The 25,698-nt window shown below is 32.1% G+C and overlaps 4 protein-coding genes and 1 long non-coding RNA gene across 5 annotated transcripts in view; 1 reads left to right on the forward strand and 4 right to left on the reverse strand.

Moving 5' to 3' along the window:
- LOC135193389 (uncharacterized) overlaps positions 1 to 25,698 on the reverse strand; it is a 312,018-nt gene that overhangs the window by 202,392 nt on the left and 83,928 nt on the right. The window lies entirely within an intron of this gene.
- The window catches only part of LOC113400109 (elongation factor Tu), a 184,342-nt gene that overhangs the window by 59,285 nt on the left and 99,359 nt on the right, over positions 1 to 25,698 (forward strand). The window lies entirely within an intron of this gene.
- Positions 119 to 11,861, reverse strand: LOC113399849 (uncharacterized). The gene is made up of 9 exons (XM_026639105.2): positions 11,590 to 11,861; positions 10,935 to 11,285; positions 10,123 to 10,336; positions 8,413 to 8,576; positions 3,829 to 3,980; positions 3,032 to 3,239; positions 2,501 to 2,698; positions 2,159 to 2,297; positions 119 to 493 (listed from the first exon to the last, which is right to left on the reverse strand). Exons 1-9 carry the CDS (start codon positions 11,711 to 11,713, stop codon positions 262 to 264), a joined length of 1,782 nt encoding a protein of 593 aa, XP_026494890.2. The 5' UTR covers positions 11,714 to 11,861; the 3' UTR covers positions 119 to 261.
- LOC113399803 (odorant receptor 10a-like) lies at positions 16,650 to 17,825 on the reverse strand. Its single transcript, XM_026639048.2, has 2 exons — positions 17,664 to 17,825; positions 16,650 to 17,293 (listed from the first exon to the last, which is right to left on the reverse strand). Exons 1-2 carry the CDS (start codon positions 17,677 to 17,679, stop codon positions 16,650 to 16,652), a joined length of 660 nt encoding a protein of 219 aa, XP_026494833.2. The 5' UTR covers positions 17,680 to 17,825.
- The window catches only part of LOC113399837 (adenosine receptor A3), a 75,465-nt gene continuing 73,887 nt past the window's right edge, over positions 24,121 to 25,698 (reverse strand). Inside the window, exon 3 of the mRNA XM_026639089.2 lies at positions 24,121 to 25,047. Coding sequence (XP_026494874.2) covers positions 24,367 to 25,047 — 681 coding nt within the window. The 3' untranslated portion in view covers positions 24,121 to 24,366. The remainder of the gene's footprint in view (positions 25,048 to 25,698) is intronic.

The raw sequence follows: 25,698 nt of genomic DNA on the forward strand, positions 1-25,698 counted from the left end.
TATAAATTTCTTAGAAATACTTTTGTAATTTATTCGCTTTTAATCTTCATATGTATGATATGAACTTTAACTTTTAACTTATAAACGACGCTGCGAGAGTACGTTCATATTCAAAGGACTTCTCCTTTAGTCCAAAGTCACGGACACAGCCCATAAATAAATAAACTTAATAATATTTAATTATATACAACTTAATTGGTATATATTTCGACTTATTCTTCTAATTATGTACATTTTCAAACTCTTATAAGACTATTTGAATCAATTAAGTAATACATCAGCTGGTCTGTAGTTACCACAACTTGGTAATGAATCAAGAACCAATTTAGGTATAGAAAGAGGAACGCTTATTATGATAGCTACTGGTAAAGAGAAAGAACATGACCTACACTCCAGGAGCCAACTTCCGCCCACGGTTGGTGTAAATCTAACAACCGTCAATCCCTTATTTGGAACCATAAAAGTGTCCTTCACTGGGGGATTTTTTAAGTTTCTGGAAACAAAAACGATTAAATTAAAAATTTTACCAATTGTACATTTACAAAATGAAGAGTAATCTCTTAGATTGTAAGAAAACATATTCCCAATGTTGGATTCGGTAATGGTTAGTTTTTCTAGACGTACGTTGCGATAGTTAAAATTCTTATTACACAACAATGTGTGTTCCGATTTGAAGCGTGAGTCATTGTAACTACAGGCACAAGGAATATAACATCTTAGCTCCCAAGGTTGATTTCGCATTGAGGATGTAAGGTATTTCAGAAGGATTTTCTGCAGCGCTAATGTCTGTGTATAAAGGTGACAACTTACATTCAGGCGATTCATTCACATGTTATATCATATTACGCCCATTCATTCGACTCCCTATACAAAAAATCAATAAATGCGTACTACAAAGACCGATTTCATTATTGCTTAATAAATTCACTATCAAAATGGATCCTATCCCATGATTTACTGTAAATATGATATTTACTAGATATCCATAAATTAGGTATCGCTTCTGTTGTGGCTATGATTTTTGAAGTTGGCAACATTATAAACAAAAAAACATTGGCGGAAAACTAAGGGTATTATCTGCATTCGTTGGAATCAAGAGCATTCTTATAACTTTATTTTACACTTCTATTGTAGATCTTCGATAGTATTATATTTATTTCGAAGGGTGAAGATAAAACCCGGAATGAGATGATATCTCAGATACATGTACAATTTTTTTATTTAAATAACTTGGTGGTAACAATTGCAGTAGGTTTTACCCACTGATCATATGTTCTACCACTAATGAGCGTTACCTAGTATTTTGCTCCGGTTTGAATAGAATGTTTGAACTAAATAATTGTGCCTGGTAACGCAACTTTTTAGTTCCCAAGATACGAGTATATTAGGCGATTTAAGGATAGGTTAATATATTCTTCTTCATAAAGCGCCAATGTCTGTGGGCAGTGGTAATAACTTACCATCAGATAACCTATTTGTAAAATCTGCTTACGGTTCATGAGATACAGCCTAGTGACAGATGGACAGCGGAGTCTTAGTAATAGGGTTCGGTTTTACCCTTTGGGTACGGAAGCCTAAAAACAACTGAACGACAACGGTAATATTCGATTCGATTGCGAAAAAATTCAATTTTTTTAATAGAATTGGTGTCCTGATGTCTTGACAGCAAAACCCCATGATTGTTTATTGGTTTGAGACCAAAATCTGTATGTCTCCTCCTCCAAATATCATGTACGTATGTATGTATCGTGTTTACATGATAAAAATTTGGACTTCTCAACATCAAACATAAATGTACAAAATCAGACGTTATTAAATTATTATTATACACTAATTTTGCAACTACATTAATTATAAGAGTTAAAATTCTCATCGTGATTCCCACGTGGTCATCGTTTGAACAGTCACTCACACTGACTCACACTCACAATGATTTCCTTGCCCGTCGAGCACGAGATGAATTATAATCACAAATTAAGCACATTAAAATTCAGTAGTGCTTGTCCGGACTAAACTGGCAATCTTCAGTCATGAAGGTCTACTAAGGTCTAACCACCAGGCCATGTCGACTCCATAAATCCCCTAACTGTTAAATCCCAAAATTGTACTCTACACGAACGTACAGATTAACAATTATACAGTTATATAATTGTAATACCTTGTAATTTTTCCATCACGTTCCAGTCTTTGAACCTCTGCTCTATTTATAGGTTTATTGTCAGGACTTCGCCAGGTTGTAACCACTTGCAAACCATAACCGTGCATATGAAACGTATAGGAATCGTTGTGTCTTAGTCCTGAAATTATATAAATTGTATTTTGTTAAACTGTATACCGAAAAATGCTTAACAATTCTATTTTAATTTAGCAATAGTTATTTATAAATAATAATATTTTTATTTGCACACACACACATATTATTATTAAATAAACGTAATAAGCCAAAACATATTGAATAGCATAAAAAAAAACGATATAATATGGAAATATTAAACCATACCTTCGTTTGCTAAGACCAGTTCCACAACTTCGTTTAGTTTGGCATTTAAAACCATTAAACATTGAGGCTGCTTGTTACTTTTTTCCTCTCCCACGAGACATACGGTATCTGGACGAACATCGCGCGGTTTCAGTAGATACGGCGCGTTAGGGTAAAGGAAATTTTTACCGTTTATCTGAAGAACATTATCTAGTGACGCTGAAAAATAAAATAAAAAACATCTCAACCTTTTAAATTTCGAAGGCACACTTCTAATTTTAATTTTTCTTCAGATTGATATTAAAATATTACGCAATGTTTTGGAACTTAGAACTCAAATGTGTCAATGTTGACGATCCATATTCCTAGTAAAAAATAACAATAATAAAAAATCATAATAATTTAAGCTTATTAAGGGGGTTGGTATTCTTAAAAAAACATTTTTGTATTATTTAGAAACATTACAAATTGGTCCAAGGTTATACCATAGTTAGATTAAAACCAATTGGACGGATTCCAGAACAAACTCATATATCTTATCTGAATACTTACAAAGCACAGCTGGTATAAAAGGCTTTTTTGGCACGGCATCGCTTATATAACGAAAATCAATATCGCTGTCCTTGAACTTCGGATAAGTTTTATCTATTCCGAGATATATCGACTTAACGCTACTAACAGAAGGCACATCTCGATGCGATTGCAAATGTTGACTGCTGATCGTATCTCGTGTTTCTAATCCAGAATCTGTGTCCGCGTTCTTAAAATAAAGGATTTAAAGTTATTATTAAAGTAAATTAGAGTTATAGATCTTTTCACTAAAGACCGTAACCCTCTACGTGAAATGTGCATTAGTTGAGTGATTGACGCTCGTAATTACAAGATTTCTTAGTGTGTGTGTGTAATGACACAGAGTAAAGACAGGAAAAAACACAAATTATATTACATTTGTTAAGTTTATTTTATAAACCATAATTTATTTAGCAAAGATTAACGCGCCTCCGTAAGTCGATCTATACTTGAAGTCATTGAAATTTTAAATAATATTAAGTCAATGATTATATAGATAACTTATATTCTGACATGAAATAGAAGATGTACTTCTATCTACAATATTATATAAAGCTGAAGAGTTTCGTTTGTTACAACGAAGCGCTAATCGCAGAATATACCTACTAGTCCAATTTGGAAAATATTTATTAACTGAAACAGTTCTAATGTTTATATATGATTGAGTTAGACTATCTAACATCATTCTACGACCAACGTGCTGAATGTCTTGAAATAATTAATATATGACATTACGAAAAGAAAAAGTTTTACAATTAGGTTTAAAGTTAAATCTTTACCGGTTCCTCAGTTAGCATAGAAGTGTAGTTAAAGCCCGAATACAGAAGCATTGCTTGGGCTTTCAATCCTTCACAATCTCCCTCACCGGTGACGTCGATCCAGTAACCGCCAGTTTGTTGATCCGCTCTTATGACCACATCCATGCGCTCACCTAAAATGAGTAAAAATTTTTGATATTATTGTCTCCACTAGCGACTGGAGGCCTGGTATAATTTATCCAGGGATCTTTGTTTTTTTGTTACGATTAAATGGTTTTTCGTTTAATCTTCCTCTTTTTTATCATAATTCTGATTCAACGAGAAAATGATGCTAGCATTTGTGCCAATATTTTATTTAATCATGATTTATACAGTCATTATTTAGTAACTCCGTCGAAATTTAATAAAGTATTCTGTCTAATTTTATGTACAAAAATAAATAATATATATAAAAAATGTGTTTTTTTTTTAATTATGTATATATATTACAAATGCAATACATTACAATGTCGTGGGTACGATTAATATAATTGAATTATTTCTCAGTTTTATTTTATAACAAGCTGTTAGGTCTCGTGATGATTACATGTTCGCATTGACATTGAATATACAGATATAGTTTCTCAACTTCGCCAAGGAAACCTTTTATTTCACAAGATTAATTATAATATATCTGATTATTATTATATTGCTTGCTATGCTTTAGGTATTAGCTTAACTACTGATAACTTTTTTTTTTTGTTTTTCTTTTAAGGATTTAGAACTTGAGGAGTGTAAAGTTTAGTTTTGTTGTTATAAATGATTAATACAAGTGCATATATTGGTGTATCACACTATACAAAAGCTTGTTCCCTACTTTTACTCAATAATTTGTAAATATTATTTGTAATTAAAAATATTATTTAACATATACATGTCATGATGACAGTTCACTTACTTTTTTATTACCTATAAATTATAATAAATGATGATACTAATAAATAATCAAGAAGTTCCTTATTTTGAAGTCGATTAAAACTGTATGTGCTCGTGTTTTGTAATCTCCATACATCCGTGAAGCATTATCAAAGAAATTTCAAAACATTCGATGCATTACAGTGCAATAGCTACGCGATGAAACCAACTTTCAATTACCTATCTTCCTTCCTGTGTACTAATAAAATATAACATTAACAATTATATTATTAATATTATATAATTTCATTAACAAATACGTACTGTACAAAGTATAAAAGCAGTTCATTAAAATTGAAATAACGGTTATTTTCATAAACAAATATTACAGTGATGTGAAAAAAAATAATGAAAAATATAAATTGTATAAACCACTGACGAATTCATATAAGCGCGCTTATCTCAGGATTAACCATTCCGATTCGTAAAAACTTTGTAAGTGTAGTTGTTTGTTAGGTGTACATTCTTTTGATGTTTCTAAGTAAATAATTGTCAGATGTAAGAAGTACGAATATATCAAATAAAACGAAAATAATCTTTTGACCCACATTTAAATGTTTTTTTTTATGTGATTTACATATAAAAGGCAGACGATCAAATGTCACCCGTTCGACTGTAGTCACGTCTATCTAGTTCGTTCGTTTGCAGTCAACCTATCAGTGACATTGCAATAAGTGTAATATAACTATTAATTAAGGTTAATGAATACTGCTCTGGATACTGCTCCTTATTCGTTGAATAAAGTAATTGTATATAACAATTTTAAGAGCCGAGACGGCAAAGTGGTTGGAACGCGTGGCAAGCACCACTGAATTTCCATGTGCTTAATTTGTGTTTATAATTCACCTCGTGCTCGGCGGTGAAGAAAAACATCGTGAGAAAACCTGCATGTGTCTTATTTCAACAAAATTCTACCAAATGTGTATCCACCAACACGTATTGGAGCAGCGTGGTGTATGCTACAAACCTTCTCCTCAGAAGGAGAGGAGGCCTTAGCCCAGCAGTGGGAAATTTACAGGCTATTTATATATTAAGCCGTTTTTCCGCATCCTATATACATATTTTAAATCTACATTGATATATTGTTATTGTTAATTTATAATGCTTATATTTAGTCAACTTAATTCTGCAATTAAATTCTATTTCAAAATTTCGCGAATATGGATTATATAGAAATTTTATTTATACTATATTTGAAATATATTTTTGATATAAAACATAAATATATTGAATGGTTACCAAAAAATATTATGTTTTCTATTTTATGTGCATAAATATATTTCCATATATTTTTATAATTTTAACATTAAAAAAAAAACACATGAAGCATATTTTCTTCTTTAATAAATACCAAAGTGAGGCTCAGAATTATTTAATTAATGTCTTTATTAAGATTACCTAGCCCTTTATCCTTTAGTACGTTATACTTCCGTAAATGAAACAAAAACCTTAAGTGAAAACTAACTCATACACTTATTCTGGAAAACTGAAACATGTGACCATGTGACCATGCTACCAACAGGTGAAAATGATATGAAACAAAAGAAAGTCAAATTATAATCGTATTATAAAAAATACAACTACTTAACATTGCTATTTACAAACACATGTTTTTAACTTCACACATTCAAAAGCAAAAAAATAACATATTCATAAAAAATAAAAAATACATCAATCCCGTTCGCAGCACGTGACTGAAATCCTTATATTACTCCTAATTACCCGGGACACGTGACAACGCAACAAAGTGATTATAATTCATACTTGCAATACAAATTTTACGAGGCAATTGGATAGAAAGTGAAAATAAACACCGTAACCGGTTTGTTGACCTTAAACTCCGAAGTATAACACGCCAAACCTTTCTCCTCTCACTCGAACGAGGGAAATATAAACATTTTTAAAGACGCTATCGTTACAGAGTTAAATATTTAAACAAAATTTTCAGTAATATGAATATACTACTATTAAAATATCTTGACGATTCTCTATAGAATACGTATTCGGAACCGGTAGCTTCGTGTCAAATTGACACCTTGTAAAATCACAATACAAAAGTGCCCATAAGAGCCCATTTGTATAAATCATTTTGAAGAGTTTACCAAGATCATAAACTCGACAAGTTTAATATCTATTTAATAAATTGCGTAACTCTATTATATTTTCAAAACGTTCACTGACAGAATATCTGAATGAACTTGATAGTTCTTGACTAACTGCTTCATATCAAATCAAGTTAGATCAAATTTCTTTATTCAATATAGAAACATTACTTACTTCTTGTTGGTTTAAATTAAACACTATTACCGGTTCGGAAAAGAAAATACGAAGGGTATTTAGTCTAGTACCTAGCTTGAAAAGCTAAAGAGTCCAAAATCTTGAGAACAAATTCTGAATTGTTCAGTCCTAAATAGGAATGATCCTATTGAATTATGAGTTAGATGAAAATGCGGGAATACGAAATGCTTGGGGTATACGCACACAACTGTGCTGTTTAATATCTCCTGGTCTCCATAAAATTATAAGAGTAAGATAAAATAAAGTGCATCAGTGTTCAGCGATGAAAACACACTCTCGCGCTATAATATCCTGCGTAACTAGCTCCGTTAAGAAAGGCCGCCGTGGCCGGAATCGGTCAGGAAGATATTGAAGAAGATATTGTTGTTAAATTTAAACATATGTCCCTTCCAAGAATAGATAAATATTATACAATAATGTTACGACGCAGTCGATGTTAAAGAGATGCTAAATAAAAAAGCACGCTTCGATTTGTAAATAATGTTATCGTAACTCGCGGTAATATACTCTGCTGAATCATCTTCTTTATGAATTTATATCGTGGGTATGTCATTGAACTCCATGTAAACGAATAGACCGATTTCGAATATATATTGGGTGCGTTTTGAGCGATTCTCAGGATGTTTAGATTTAACCCTGTAGGTGGCATTGAGACTGAGTTTAAACAAAACCTATATATATAGCCCGGAATCGATACAGACATAAAAATAATCAATGTTTTTTAGTGATTCCCTAAATTATAATTACTATAAATTATAATTAAAATAATTAGTACTAGCAGACCCTTTGCTGTAGTTACATTTTACGTTGAATTATATTATATGTGAATTTTGAGCCAAAAATCTTCTCTAAAATATAAAATTTCAGTACAAATTTAATGTTAAAATATTTACCGATTTTCACATAATGCCCCTGCAAGAAAAACATCTTTTTATCGAGTGATTGAACTAGACTTTAATTATAAAACCTCATCTTAAAACGACATATACAAATCGATATACATTTACCCACTTTGAAATGATTAACACTCATGAACTCATGCTCATAACAACTGTTTAGACAAACAAATTGATACAACATATAGATTATATCACACTTAACAGATGTCATTGTAAAAACAAACATATTCTTCGTAAAAGACATTCGGATATTTGGTGAAAGGTCTTTTAAGCAAGAATTTCTGTGTGTGCGTGTGTGTGTGTGTGGAGATATCACACACGCATCATTTATACTGTGACAAAATTTGGTGGCACATTTACCATGTAAGGGATGATTACTAGTGTCAAAATTACTTAATTTAAGATGGCCCATTTTTTTTTAGTTTGCCGGCTAAAATAATAAAAATAATAATACCTGGATATAGTTTAACAGCTGTCGCCGTAGCTGGCTGAACTGATTTCCCATCGGTCGCTATGACGGTCATCACATGGCGATAAACGTGAATTACTAGGGGACATTCTAAAGCGATTGCGTTGACCAAACGTAACCGGTATCCGTAGCCTGGTATCACAAATATCCTGCAACGGAATAGTTTAATAAAACATGTTTTTACACTGCGCAAAGTATTTATTGCATTCGTATTTAATAATTCCTATCAAAAACTCTTTGGTCAATTATATCATCAGATCGTGATCGGCTACTCTTTTCTTCTGATTCCTGTGTCCTCTCCGTTGGAATTAAATTCTTAAAAACATAAGGCACTCTCTCTAACCTCTATATCATAGATTATTCGGCATCTTTCTTTCTCCTACTGCTAAATCCTAAGACTACATAGCAAGGAATTGTATATACATTTTTACGTATAGAATTAGTTTAAAATTATATAAAATACGTATGTATGGGTATTTGTGTATATAATGTCATCGTGTCTAGTGTAAAGTATTTTGTAAATTGGACGTATGTCAAAAACTGCAATTTGTACCGAGCGCATCATTCGATCCCGATTATGTAGCACATTTTTGCACAACGCCGCAAAGAAAAATGTATATTAAATTATTTACTTTCGACATTTCTAACTAAATACAGCTTATGACTAAATATAGCTATTACAATTTGCATAACCACAAATGCGACTTTAGAATAATTCTTATAAATTTTAAAAGTTATATTGTCGCTATGTTTCCATCTTTCGCTGGCTATATTGCAAATACACTTTCTAATCAACTATAAACTGTTAGCGATTCCGTCAACAATCGCGTGTTTTTTATTTATATTACACTGCGATGTCAAAACTATACTTGCATCGTAGACTGAGCACCGTCAAAGTGATCAACCCGGACGTACAGACGGAATTACGGCCTTTAAAAATATATTGCGATATTGAGAAGTTTTGGAGAATATTCCACAAAGTGGATAAAAAAATCAGAAGAAGATTTTGTGAATACTATAAATTTTTTATACCATTGTAAATGTTATCTATTGTATCCTTACTTGAAAATTTTTATTTATCACTTGAACATTAGTAGATAAAACCTTAAATGTTTTGGCAATTTTTTTCTAATTTCATTAATTTCGATAACTTATCCTTGATTATTTACATTACTGAGTCAGTAAGCGAAGCAACATTGACACATCCATTATGGTATATCCGAAACAAGTCAATTATTCCCCGATTAATAACGTAAGTGAAACTAATAAAAATATTGTAACTGTTACATACGATGATTTTCTTATACCAGGCTTAATGTCTTACAGAACGAATACGAAAGTACTAAGCCCAGTATTTCTACATAGTATAAAACAGAGTCGTTTCCCGCCGTCTCTACGCTTAGATCTTATAAACTACGCAAATGCGATTCCCATTAATAAACAGAGTTATTCAAGAGGAAGGTTTATATATGTGTAAAGTAAAGGCAAGTCAAGACTTTTAAAGTAAAAGAAATAAAAATAAAAATCAATTTTCTTTTTATGTATGTTCTACAATCCAAAAGTTGTAAATAGATTCTCATTGTATCCGAATGCAGCCGGGATGGGTTATATATGTTATAAAACTATCCCAATTGCTAACTTTTTATATGAACTAATTATTAATAAGGATATTTTCTGTCATAAAGCGATACTTACTTAGTGCTTACTTCATGACCATTAATCAGTATACCATCCGGTCGTATCTGATTCGTGTCTTCAAGTTTCGCTGTCAGTAACTCCGGAAATCTAGCGCCAATGAGCAATGTATGTTCGTCACTTCTATCATAGTCGTATAACGCAGCGTGTGGTTCCAAAGGTTGCGGTTGTTCCACTATGAGAGCTCCGTAAACACCATCGCTCTGATGTAAAACTGTAATAAGTTCGTATTTACAAACACACAAGTTGTCGCCCATGGCTTCACTCGCCTTTTGGGAGTTGGTCGTGAAGAGTTATGCATAGAGAAGTAGCCTTAGTCGTTCCTTCGAGTTCAAACTTACTTCATACCAAATTTTATTAAATTCTTTTAGTTGTTTAGCCGTGAAAGCGTAACGCACAGACAGGCAGATAGAGAGTTACTTTTACATTAACGACATTAGTATAGATAATATTTATATATTTAGCGACTACAAAAGTAAATCAAAATGAAAATATCAAACATTTGAAACATATTTTGTGATTTAAAAAAGGAAAGTAATTCAGCTTAATACTATACTAAAGTGGATTTATGTTGTTCACCGTAAAAGTCGTATACTTTCTCCTATTAAACGAGATAACCACATCAGATTCACGGATTATAAATTGAAAAGTTACAATAATTTCTTATTGTATAATAGATTTTACCATAAATATTTTGTATACTTTTAAATAAAAAACATATAAATAAATTGAATACAGAGATAAGTTTAATATTGTCATATGAGAAGAAAATAATGTAGGCAAAGGTAATAACTTTGAATCTGTTATCTCACCTGAATCTGAATGGTAGAAAAACGTCCCAGGAGCCGAAGCAGCGAACGCGTATTCGTAAACAGATCCATACGAAATTGGACACTGTGTTATCATTGGTACTCCATCCATATACGGAGTTCCTTTCTGTTCGATGCCATGCCAATGCATCGTAATATCTTGACTGGGTATTTTGTTTTTGACTTTAACAACAATTATGTCATGTAGACATACATGGATTGATGGTCCCGGGGTTTGACCATTAACAGTTAACGCTGGCCTTTCATCTTCTCCAAACGCTGGACTGATTTCGAAATCATAATGACACCGTCGAGGTTTCACATTGAATTTGCAAGGTCGGTTACACGATTTGTCTGAAACATACCCAATGTTATGAAACATCCTCAAATTATCTTTTGTATTGCATTCAAAACAAATGAATAGCTCAAATAAAATTTCAAATGTTTATTGACAATCAACTAAATCAAAATTTAATTCATTTTCAAATATAAATTCAAAACGTTGTAACAAGTATAAATAATAACGAAATCACATAATTCTTAATTCTTAAATCGAACTGAATTCACTCTACAAATCATAATATAACAAGTATGAGTTTATTGCATAGTCTATATCATTATATATATATAGTAAAAAAGTAGGTATTAATGGACTTACCAGAACTTTTAGTGGTGTCGGTTAAAAAAATATTATCATTACTCGGCAAAAAACTTTCCAGAGATGCCTTGCTATTATTGCTAACATTAGCAATAATAAACAATGAAAGAATTAATAACCTCATCTTAAAGACACAACAAGCACAGATAATTTAGAGAATTAACGATTTAATTAAAATAAAATCACTTAACGTTGTCGCAGCATTAGGTTTTTTTGTTACAAATTTTATCGTAATTTTTTGTAATAACAAAGTTATAACCCGCTCCGATTGGTTCGTAGAGTAAAACTGACGGAACAAGAAGTCGGCAAGGCCCTCTGATCGCGAAAGCAACGTACCATCTCTACGTAACTCTCCACTAAATTTAAAATCAACCTAATTGTAATGCTCTTAAAATTTAAATTCGCTCGAACTTGAATTTGTTATTTAATTTTTAAAAGCCTAGTTTTTCCGACCATAAGCTGCGATATGTTATCTATATAGTAAGCATTAAAATACCTTTTGATTTGTTACTTATTTTTGCGATAACTTTTGGAAAAACGAACTAATTGATTATTGTTTAAGAAGTTCTAGAATGTTATAAAGTTCAAGGTCATACGGTCCCAATAAGTACCTACCGTCATGAGTTGAAATAGTTGGTAATATATGCAACTTTATAAAAAATATATAACAATTTTTTTATAAAGTCGGGCAATCAAATAGAGTTAATTCAAACTCTTATACAGTCGGCTTCTTAATAACACATTGTTAGTTTCAAAGTTTCATTGTTTATAGCAACCCAAGGCAAAAAATATGATGTTAGACAGATTTATCGTAATTTCGTACATTAAAAGCCTCACCACAAAATACTAATATTAGGTATTTATATTTTCTTCTTAGTAACTTATAAAAATAAATTATTTTAGTATGTAGTTCTCTATGTGTTGCTAAATCGATAAGAATTAATCTTAGGTGGAAATTAAGGGATAATTATACTTCGTGACGTTAACTAGTGTCAAGATTTCCGGAACATTGCAGCTGTTTTTTTTTTCGTAGTTAAATCGATGAGTGTTAACAAATAATGTTTATTAAGAATATGTTTACTTGTGTAAGAGCCAAGATAAGACAATGCGATTTTTGGTAGCTCTACGTACGCCGGCGAGGATTGTTGGTAGAAAATATCAAGACTTTTCTTTGTATGTTTGCCCCTCAGTATATTTTTTTTATATTAACACCTTACACCTTGCAGAGCTGGGAGTAGTAGCTAATTAAATGAGGAATAAATAACAATACATTAATAATAAAGCGTATTATTCAATACAAGATTATATAGAGGATAAAAAAGCGTGGAGCTAACACTTGCTGACTTCCAGGCAGGATATGACAACGTTCACAGTTTTTCAGTCATTAGACAATACTAACCGCTGTCCCTGCGTTTTAAATCTGTAATATCTTTGAAAATATTCATTTAAATTACATGCTGTAAAGGGCAATATTAATGTATATTAAAGGCACGATGTATTTAAGGTACTTAATTGGATAAAGATTAATGTTGTATTGCTTAAAATCGCTTCGAAAATAAGCCATTTGTAATATGACGATTCAATTCAATTCATTCATTCAACCCAATTTCTCGAGCAGCATTGCTATCCTACAAGTTTGCACGGTGTTTTGCAGGTCGAAGTCAATGTCACATAATATGACTGTCTAAAATTTCACGACCATCAGTGCGCTTCAGTAAGATATCACTTCAAATCAAACTCGTGAAATGTTGACAACCGACTTACGCTGATATGTCAATTTGATACGTGTATCATATGAATTTAATAATTATAATGGTCAATGTCAAATATAACATTCTGACATATCAAAGCGCGTGTTCTTTGGTGAGTTTCGAGATTTGTTTTTATAGAATAGCTTCAATAATTACTGTAAAAGTATATGTTGATTCGGAGTGTGTATTCAGTACCTAGACTGACACTCCACGTAACCTCTAAGTAAAACATTATATGTTAGGGATCTTAAGTTCGGATGGACAGGTTACTTGATTATACGAACTGACAACAGGAATCGTATGATGAAGTAGCGGCTAGTAAAGGAAAATGGATCGTCGGACGTCCGGTGACAAGATCTTGACAATCGAAGACTTTGACATCGTCGCAGACTGCTGTTTGGCTAACGAATGGAGATAGGTAGTTAAGAGAAAGTCCTAAACTCAACAATAGGAATAAGAAGGTTCTATATGAATAAAGAAAGTGTATGCCCATTAAAAATGTACAATAACATCTAAAATACTAAACATTGCGTTTCATCCGTTGCGCACTAGTTAACATCGTGACTCCTTGCAAACCGCACTCAATACCCAATTGCTCAACGGATATGTGTTTACAAGTTATCACTAGATTTCCGTATGTGACAAATAGATTTAAACTAATATTCTTTAACCGGGTTACAGGTTCTTGTTTTCTTTATTGAAACCAATTGCTTTGTATTTCACAACGTCATTCGTTAAGAGAAGAATTGGAAGTTTATTCCACCACGCTGCTCCACGCTGCTAAAAATACACGTGGCTGACTTATATAGGTTTCCTTATGATATTGTCTTGCACAGGCGACCACGAAATGATTTATAAACACAAAATAAGTACTTAGTGTTACTTGCCCGAGCTGGAACTCACAATCTTCTATCAAGATTCGAATTTGTAATCACTGGGCCAGTTCGAGTCTAGTCTCGAATTTTATAAATAATTATTAGTAATCGCCTGCGGTTTCACTCGCGTTTTAGGGGATAGCTTTAGGTGTTAGTGTGGTGACTTTGTCTGAAAGACAGAGTTACTTCGGCATTTATTAATTAGTATAGATAAACCACATTATATATAAATCTAAATTTCAAATCCTCATTACTATTATTGTACAGCTTATTTACTATTAAATTATTTTAGTATCATGTTATTAATAAGTTTAACATTATTTTTTAAATCACTCAAACATTTATAATTATTAATAATATTAAAAATACCAGAAATTGCACCCGTAACTGGCGGATGTTACAAATCAATAGTGTACTTGCATCCGCCGATTATAATAAAATATATACTTATTCTGAAATTAGCGCACTTTTACCTCAGACACGGAAGTGTAAGCAATGCCTCTACTGAGATTTCTCCGATAGCTTTTTAGAGATTTTGACTAGAATTTAAACCCAAACCACTTAAGTTTTATAAACAAGCCACGAAGTAGGTCCCCATATTTCCATCGTGTCATTAGCAACTACAAAAACTAAATGTGTACTTTTTTTGTTTGTTAATATAAAATTAGTTCCAACTCCTACATTATACTTTATTTTTGTTATTGGTAAATGTCTAAGTATTGAAAACTTGAGTATACATATATGTATATTATATCTACTTAGACTGTCAAAACTGAGAACGAAAAAAAAAATGGCTAACTGTTGGCCACTTAGTAAACGCATACTGGTAAAATAGTATGACGTTTGAGGTCAAGTATTGCTGTCACGCACACAAAGATAATTTTGGCTCGTTTGTTTTAATTCATTTGTAGTGCACACTCTATCTAAATATATAAATATACTAAACTTGGAACACAATATTATAGTCAAAGTCCAACAATCATATTTAATAATTTGGTAATGTTAAGGGAGGCTCAACTAACGCTTGTAGCGTCAGTGGAATAAAATCAAAGATAGTGTAACTGCAAAGCGCAAATTCTTATATAATAATATTATATACTAAAATCTTTTCCGAATGTGCCCTGGTATAAAGTTTATGAATATCGGTTTGTTAGGTTTTTCAGGTAGGCGTTACGAAAAAAAGAGACACCTCAATTGATTATATTAACTTGTATTAAAAAATTGGTAATCGAATTTAATGATATTTGTTTTAGTATCAAATGTCACAATAGTCCCACCAAATTAAATAAAAAAAGTTAAAAGTTATGAGATGAAAAGTTTATGATAATTATATTCGTTTGTAACGAATTATCTGGGAAAGTTATTATTCAATGTAAGTATATAGTTCATTTAAAAAGAAAAATTTAATATATGATTCGGCCTTAAATAAAACCTTCACCGTATATTGCAATCTTACAGAACGTTGCAACCATTTTTATATTGCAAGCAATTTCATCTTTTGTAAAACATTCACAATTAAAGGTCGCACGAATGAAAACGAGTAAAAAAAGGTTTTGGCGTTACTAAATTATATTTCAAATTGCAATTACTGTATAATTATCGTAATTGTCTGTGTTGTTGGTCAAGTAATATTCATAGAAGGCATTTCTGAAACACTCCTATGCCTCGGAAGCAAAGTGCATAAGAGCCATCACACGAACAATTTTTTTTTGGATTACATCCATACCCAAAAGAATAAAGACATATCAACAACCTTAAAACCAAATTAAAATATACATCATTTAAACAGGCATGTGAGAGCACTTAAGAATCGTCGTTTTAAATGATTATATTAAATTTAAAGCTACCGATTCGGAATACATTCAACCGAAAACAACTCGCAAGATACTCAGTAATTACCTTGTTGGTAGTCTGTTACGAAATTCAGTTATATATTATTAAACACAATAATTGAATTAATTTTATTTATCTCACATGGAAATCAACGTTTTCTTAACATGTAATTAAATTTTATTGACTGGTAAAACTAAAATAATACCTATTCTTGGATAATCTATGGCATTCTGTGGTATTCTTAAGTCTTTTTTTGAGTCTTAAGTATTCTTAAGTTAAGTCCTTTTTTGAGCCTATTTGAATAAAGAATTTTTGATTTTTATTTTAGCAAGTCGCATGGAAATCTAAGGTTTGTTAAATTTTACTTCTTCAATTTGTATAGTTAATGGATGCAACGACCGCAATAATCTTACGTCTAACAAAATGCGATTTGGCAACACTGCGGGTCAAGCCTTCGTCTATTTTACTTTTTACTTTATTAATGTTTTATGAATGAAATAAAAAAAACAAAACATTATTCGGTGCGTGCTCAACTGTTTAAACGATTTATTTATTAACTAATAGTAAATGAAATAAGTGATTAAACACACGAATTATTATCTTAGAATTTAACTACAGTGAGAAATTTAAAAATTGCTTGTAAAATTTTTGCAAACGTATAAATATTAACTGGGATTATATCAGCTGCTAATATTTCTATAGGTTTGTGTGCCACCAGCAACATCACATATAACATTTTCTTCTCCTTCAAAGCAAACTTCTCCCACCCACAACTGTAGATTGCATCAACGAACATCTCTGAACTGTTTATCAACCTTTGACAAAGAAAACAATACAAAAAGAAGACTAAAAAGCAATATATGAGAACTGGTGCGAAAGTTATCCACTCGTATAATGGAAGGTAGAAGAACAAACAGATGCAGACGGCGTTCGACCCGAAGTTGACACCGAACGGCATGCTGTACAAGGCTTTGATGTTCTTTATAATGCTCAACGTCAAAGCGTGCCGTCGAATCAGAGACGGCAAACGTTGCCTCACAAGTATTTGACTCTCCAAATTTTCATCGTATTCATCAAATGCTAGCATTTCAGCGGATAGCATTTCGTACATAGCCGACGTGTGGGCGATGATGAACAGGAGTAATCCTTGATAATTTAGAACAACTGTCATTATAGTAATTTCTTGTGTGAAAAGTATTGCCAGGCATATCTCGCGATTAGGTGAGGCCGTAAGTGGCTCCAACCCTGGAAACAATTAATTATGGTATATAATTTTATTTTTTTAATAATTATAATTTATATTTTTTGACACGAAATAGGCAATGGGCTAACAGAAATACGTTATTAACATCATTATTTATTCTTACTTCGTATTTCGGTACGAAGTGGGAATGAGCAAGTAAATTTATAAATACATGGAACGTAACATCTTATAACAATCCATGACTGCGCACAGGTGGTCTAAAGTAGGCTTCAACTTTAAGGGAGGTTCTACGTCATGCAGCGTCATTTAATGCAGGCATGCATTCAGTGCATGCAACTTCATGCACGCCTTCATGAACGCACCAGGGACAACGGATGAAGGTACGTTCGAAATAAATAAAATAAAACTTACCGTAGCATTGTGTCATCGAGTAATAATCATTACTGACATCAACTCGATGGGGCAAGTAAATAAAAAATGCGTCTAAAATATTGAATCCGTAGAAAGTGAATAAAATCTTCTTAATAATCGATAGCAGTTTTTCATGTTGTTCCCTCAGAAAATCTGTTGCTCTCGATAAATTATCATTGAGATTCACTTGCTCGAGCACTGCCAGTAGTAATGGTCTATAACATTCATAACACAACATTATTTTTAATAATAAGACAGTCATATATTATATGAAACCAAAGAAGTAAAATATTCTGGTTGTGTTTAATAATTAACGTTTAAGGTTTTCTTGACCAAGTCTGCATGCCAAAAACGACTCTCAGACAATAGCCGTGCATGCAGAAGACTTGTTTTATATTTTTCCCTTCAAATAAACAAATATCCATAAAAGTACTGAACGTGCCTTTGGTGTACGTTTTCTACTGTTTTCATTAATTTGGGTATGTTTGTATATTATCTATACTAATATTTTAAATGCGAAAATATCTCTGTCATCTGCTTGAACTTCAAAGAAGGACATATAAGGAAGGATAATTTGTACGTAGAAACTACTTATGCATAACAAGCGCTCGTGTACAAGCAGTTTATGGTGATCCAAAAAGAGATATTTAAGAGACCTTCTAGAGCGCTTCACCGATGGTCCTAAACTTGACCATATGTATAATCACCTGAGTGCATCCAATGCAAGACGCCTGGGTTTATTGTATTCATGCATGTTTCGTAGGGCAATTAAATGATAATAAATTATGAACTAATACATTACCTTATTACAAATAATAATTTAAATCGACAATATAAAATGTTTGATTACCTCTTCATCAAAAACCAATAGCTACTATTAGCCGTCAAAACTATTATAGATATATTGACGTAACTCTTGATAAAATCACCAGTACCCTGCGCAAATTGTATCTGATACACAACACTGCCCACTCCATACACGTACAATAGAAGAGTCAAGTGAATAATCCAGAAGGGCGCTGCATAAAAATATCAGTATTAAATCACCCTCTTTTTCTAATAATAAATCTATATCTTTACATAACAAGTCGTTAGCAAACAAATATTAATTCTAGTTAACAATTGATTTCATAGTGTGCCTCAGCTCAAGTTTATTCCACCAGGCTCCAACATCTATCAGGGTCCGCTCTCTACCACAAATTGATATTTTGGTAGGACTGCTGTTGTGGTAAACAGATACTCATCATCGCCATCATCCGTGCAGGAGTACATAAGTTTCTACACATATAACATTTGGGTTTAATAAATTTGATATTTTTAATACCAACAGTAAATTATAGATTCTAAGCGAATGTACTCTTTCTGAAAAAGCATTTTTCACGTCATCAGATTTCAATTAAAGTTTATTTATTTAAAAAATCAAGAGAGTATCAACATCAAACAATACTATCTTGTATTTGTAACCAAAATGTAACGCAGATCATTTTTATAAATGAGGAAAGGAAATGGACCAAAAATAAACCTTTGTGGGATCCACAAACTTACTCGAAATCTTTTTCTGTTGACATCAACTGTCGGAATTTCATTGCTCTGATACGAAATCAGAAGATTAAGTACGGCGTATATAATAACATGGTATATTAAAGCAAATTATTCGGTTTGAATGGATTTGTTGTAATTAATTAAATAACAACCTGCAGTATTCCTAAAGTTTATTTTCTTTTATTTACATATATATAGCATATTTTAATAACTTACACTTAAATATAATTTAATATAATTAGTCGACAAAAAATATACTAAAAAAGGAAAGTTTAATTTTAGTCTTGATGTTTAAATGTTAATATTATTTATTTACTACAGACTCTAAAAGTAAAAGATCAACCTTCCCTACAAACTTCAAACTTGTAACGTAGTGTTAAGAATAATTACAATGATTTCTTTAACAAATTGATAAAATTCTGAACTTACCGGAGATTTTTTCTTTTAAAATAGAAAAACCAACTCGATTCGGAAATATATTTATCAGCCATATTATACTTTCCAAATGATTGCTTTTGATATTATGTTTAATTATATTTAGGTAATGTCTGAATTTATCAAAACATTTCATTTTATTGACGAAACTGCCTTATGGCTTATCTTGATAACTTAAATGCAATAAAATGATCGTAAGCTATCAGTTTACACGGAAAATAAAAATGTGAAAATGTTGAAATACATAATCAAACGACAATTTAATATTCACCAAATACGTCACCTGGATTTACTTTTATTTCTGTTTTTTTTTTTTTTATTTTAACGAGCAAATACTTAAGTGACATATTGAATCTACCAAACAAACTGTTACATTTTTTTGGAAACAAATGGTTTTCTCTTCCTTTTATTTACTTATTCAAGTGCGTTTACTATTATTATGTACGAACAAACGAAACAATGTTTTGTAAATGATCTGTCATTATAAAAATAATAGCAAAGAATGAACTCTGCAATTAATTTCATTCATCGCATATCATTATACTTCGACACCCGCCCTTCTCACACGTTGTGTTTAAAACAATTATTAAAATTACATATCGTAAATAATTATATACTTCATATTTCAGTCGTATTTCAAGCATTGAGATTAATTCTTAAAAAACAGAAATTTCACAAACAATCGTAATTCGAGATATTAAGTAAGCAAATTTCTTAAGTGCTTAATTTCAATTTCCATGGAGATTTTTTTGTTTCTATTGGATACACAAGTTGCAAACAAGAGGCGCCGCTGCAGTTTATGGTAGATTGTGGACCAGGGTATTCCGGTCGCATGATTTAAACCAGCGAGTAAGCATATTGACTATTGAGTGGTGCCTACCCTCCCATATTCTTCTGAGACTTAGGTCTTTAACAACATATACATTCGCATATTCGATATATTTCACATCAAACTCCTCCGAGATATCATGAACATCAGAGAGTCAGATCATGTCAGAAACAAAAATGTACTGAAACGTGCAAATATCGGTATTAAGGTACATCTCATGAGACGACAGTTTTGCTGGTATGGGCACGTGTACCTTTTGTCGGAGTGGCAAAGCGCATCTTCTTTAGAGTTCCAGTACGGCTTAGATTACCAGCTTAAACGGCCAGGACCTTTTGAATAGACATGTGTGTCTGGGCGCTCTTCATTGAAGATTGTCATAAACTGCACCAAAGGTAAACGAGTCCGAAAAAGAACGTCGATTCAATCTCGATAGGAAACGTAGTTATTTTACCAGACCACCAGCGTCCATCCCCAGTAATTAAGTTTGCGGAATATTCACGTGCCCCAAATACGTTAAAACGTAATACGTAATACAACGTAAATAATTGAGTACATATTTTACATTATAGCGCATCAGAGGGCAGGACAGCGTCCCCCTCAAATAACACAACATGGTAGCCGAAATCGGCTCGGAGTTGGTTTCTTGGAAGAGATAGCTATGTAGCGATAAGTTCGCTAAATTGTACGCTACTTTTGTTTAGGCTGTATCCATGTTTTGTATTTTATTATCTTTGCGGTGTACAATAGAGTATAAAGTTAATTATACAAAATAAAAAAATACACAGTAATGCTAAATGAATGATACCTCATTATTATTTAATATAAATGATAATGGAATGAAATTCAGTACTATTTTATTATCTTTAAACATATAAAAACGATAATGGTTTGAAATCATTAAACTTTTTAATATTTTTGCACTTTTATTTATTTTAGACCATCTCTATACATTACTTCCCTTGAATTATGAATAATTTTTATAAGCATCAATTTCGATGTCTCACATTTACCATGCGTCCCGTGTATTAGTAGTATTGCTAATTAATCCTTTCCTATCTTAGACCTATTAACAAAAACATTGCGTATTTTTTTTGGTTGGCCGTTTCGCTTTTTTTCAAACAAACGCCATCTAGTAGTGGTTTTTAGTACTACATCTTGGCAGCATAAATATAATGTCGTGAAGTAGTAAATAAGCAGCACAATAGATGTCGCTAGTCGTAAATAAAATGCCTAATCATTATTAAACACGTATTGTTATTTACAAATACTTCCACGAACATAATTAGGAACTTTCAATATTTATGCTAGATAATAATAACTTATCGTTTGATAGTCTATGAAAAATATTTAGAAACCATTAACTTATCTGTCGCGTCATTGTAACAAATAAATAGATTTACTGTACCTACTTATAATAATAATATATGGATATAACACTAGGTACCTAGTTAGACCTATAGCAGATTAGTTATTTTTATATAATGAACTATAATTTTGGTACGCAGCATTGAACTAAATCCAATGCAATTCAATTATTTGATTAGTATTGAATCCAATGATACACAGAGAGCGACCTCTATTAAGAACATTGAAAACAGTACCTACCTTATTATTATTTATGACAGAATACAAGCAATGTAACCTTGTTCGTTTTAACTTTTCACAGTCAATTTCAATTTCTGACGAAAGGAATGATTCGAGTACATTGTCGAATGACCTCGGATAACGAAGGTTTGCCTAGGTCAATGAACCGCTTAATAAAAAAAAACATATTATTAAAATAATATTGTTTGTCTATATTTTTAATGGTCATGGATTCGATCGCAAGATAATTTATATATGGGTTCACTGTATAACTATACTCTATGGTTAACACTTCTTTTTATTTTCGACTGGACAAACTACAACACTATACAAAATTAAATGAGTCATAAAATTAAAAAAAAATGTTCCAACGTTGGGTAAACAATAAATGTTGAGTAAAGAGGATTTCATGCGTGAAAAATGGACACGTCATTGATCATTGTCTGTTTCATAGTCTGCGTGTACGAGATACGGTATTTTATGTTGAAAATGTGCGTGTTTATTTTAACTGACATTTTATAGTACCTAATCTTCGTCACGGTACTTAAAAAGAACAATACACTTTTTTCAAGGAAAGCATTTAGGGGTTTCGAATCCTATTTATGTGAGATTCATACCCACTAAAATTTCATACCCCTGTGAAGGCGCTATTCATAGAACGGAGACTGATAATTTGATATAAGGTATCCGACCATAAACGAGTTTTGAAGTATTATGTTTAAATTTATTTTTATCAAAATAGCCTCATATTATTAAACAATAAAAACGAATTATCTAGAGGTTTCAATTGAATAAAATTGTTGCTTGTATAAATATGTATATATAATAACTACGAAATTCCTCGATAGTAAATGTTTATACAAGTAATAAATGAAAATGACGGAATCGCAAGCAAGCAATCGGTTTATAACCCCATTCTGACAATGGTTTACACACAAAACGCAATAATAATAGAGTGTTTTGAGTACACAAATACAAAAACAGTAAATTATAAACAAACAAACAAAGACAGTAACGCGACTCGATATTTAACTCAATTCGCAAATAATTTTAACGTTTTATTTAAAAACGACTCGGCAATGTTTACCATACTATTAGTCATTTTTATATTTAATAATGATCTACTAGATATAATAATCTTAGTTCATATCTTAAATAAAGTCCCCCCCCCCCCAATTACCACCATCCATTTATAAATCCACCAATAAGCATAACGATCTACTATTCCAACCAGTATCAACTCAGCAATATTTAATAAAGGATATAAATTAATAACGACAATTATTATTTTTTCGTGATTGGTTAAATTCATCATAATTCACCGAACATTGTAATATGTCTAAGCTGCAGTCCTCTGAAATTTTCTGTACCCCCGATAAACGCAATCTGTATGTACATTTAATGATACCTGCATCAGATTTCCTAACGATTTCGCACGTCTTGTGAACTTGAATATATTTGCTTACCCTATCAGGCTGATTATGTTTATTATGTTTATATCTTTCGTTTATAATCGTAGCGTGTTACCGCTTGGTGCTAGGAATGGAGCGAAACTTCCTGTCAAGGATCGAGCTAGGATGTGCTAAAGTAGGAAGTGTGCAGAATGCTAAGGTCCTAATTATAACTATCTTAAATTAAGGGAGTTTTATATATAAATGTATTGAGAACATATGATACAAAAAACATTTATTTATTATATAAGTAACAGCCTGTATATGTCCCACTTCTGGGCTTAGGTCACCTCATCCTTTGAGAAGAAGGTTTGGAACTCATTACACCACGCTGCTCCGATGCGGTTGGTGGATACCACATGTGGCAGAATTTCATTGAAATGTAACACATTCAGTTTTCCTCGTGAAGTTTTCCTTCACCGAACATGAGCTGAATTATAAACATACATTAAGGACATTAAAATTCAGTGGTGCTTGCCTGGGTTTGAAACTGTGTTCTTGGATTAAAATGAACGCGTTCTATCCACTCAGCCATATCGGCTCATTTATTATGTGGTTACTATGTAGTATAAAAACACGCAACATTTAAGCTTCATGAAATATTAAAATAGCCAAGTTAATATCCTCAAAGCATTTATTCACATTTGACAAGCATTTCGACATTAATCTCATAAATTTTTGGTTTCAACAGACTCATAATAAAATAGCTTATCTAAAAATATTCTCAATCATATTACATCACAAATGTAATAGGTACCTTAAATAGTGATAATAATTGAAATATGAACAGTCCTTTATTGATGAAATAAATTAAAGCTGGTTATGCCACACTATAAGCCGAGGGCACACGGCTTGATTCATGTCAGCTGTGCTCCGAACTGACACTTCGTACTCTCCTTATAAATTCTTCCACTTTCTTGTACGGACTTTGACATTGACTACCCTCTATGAGATAGGGGCCGTTATTCCGCTCTCGACCCTCAGGAGTATGCCTTCCGTTTGAACCGTCAGTCCCTACATTGTTCAAAAATGGTTCTAAATCTGGATTGACTAGTGCCAAATTTCTATCCTCAACTGCTGCCATTTCGGCCTCTCTTTGTCTCAACCAAACGGGAGAATTCACGTATATTCTCGGTCTTTCTCGTAAAGCGTTACATCTTTCCAAAGCCGGACGTCTCACAGGCACAGGAGGTCGATACACAGCAGGAAGTGGTACTCCTCGTCCAAATACCGTGCATATCAGACCTTTTAACGCCGCCCGAAAATCTTTTAAATGATAAGCGTATAATAACGGATTTATCGCAGAATTTAGGTGGGAAAATATAATACAGAAATACGTTAATGGGTTCGGAATATCCAATTCAGGCATGAATGCTTTAATCGCATTTATTGTGTAAAGTGGTATCCAACAGATTATGAAGAAGAAAACTATGATGGCCAGGTTTTGAGTCGCTTTGACTTCTCGTTTTTGCGCCGCTCCTAGAACCCGCAGCATCGTACCGCCCCGACCTTGTCCGCCTTCCACCGTTACGACCGCGCTCATCTGTAAATTAAAGAAAATAAAATCATTCTTTAGCCGATCGGTTGATAACTGATTTAACTCATTACATGTAAATGACAGGCAGGAAGTCAATGCAAATTGTTATCCTTGTTCTCTGACGAGCAATGTTCAATATGGAAATATATTCGTACTTAGTATTTGGTTATAGTAATTGTTTTCAATGAAAACATTCGTATTTGTATAATATATCAAGTAGAGGATGATTTAGTTTTAGGTATTCAGAAACCATACAATCGTGATCCTCATAATATATGGTCATGTAAGCTTTCTAACAAAATATTTAATGATACAAGTATTATATACAAAAAATATTTCATATAAATAAAAAAATAATATTAGATAGTTATCGGGGGAAACTCACGATATGTGTATTAAATATATATATTTTTTGCCAACTTGATGATGAGGTCACCACCGCCCATAGACATTGACGCTGTAAGAAATAATAACAATTCCTTACATCACACCAATGCGCCACCAAACTTGGGAGCTAGGATGTTATATCCCTTGTGCCTGTAGTTACACTGGCTGAGTCACCCTTCAAACCGGAACACAATAATACTAAGTATTGCTGCTTGGCGGTAGAATATATGATGAGTGGGTGGTACCTACCCAAACGGGCTTGCACGAAGC

The sequence above is a fragment of the Vanessa tameamea genome, chromosome 8, assembly GCF_037043105.1.
Source record: "Vanessa tameamea isolate UH-Manoa-2023 chromosome 8, ilVanTame1 primary haplotype, whole genome shotgun sequence".
Lineage (NCBI taxonomy): Eukaryota > Metazoa > Arthropoda > Insecta > Lepidoptera > Nymphalidae > Vanessa > Vanessa tameamea.

Coding starts and splice junctions, on each gene's coding strand:
- LOC113399849 (XM_026639105.2), bottom strand. CDS start 11,713: ATGAGGTTATTAATTCTTTCATTGTTTATTATTGCTAATGTTAGCAAT. Junction 10,337..10,934: donor TTTCTACCATTCAGATTCAG/GTGAGATAACAG, acceptor AACTTATTACAG/TTTTACATCAGAGCGATGGT. Junction 3,981..8,412: donor AGCTGTTAAACTATATCCAG/GTATTATTATTT, acceptor TACTCATTTTAG/GTGAGCGCATGGATGTGGTC.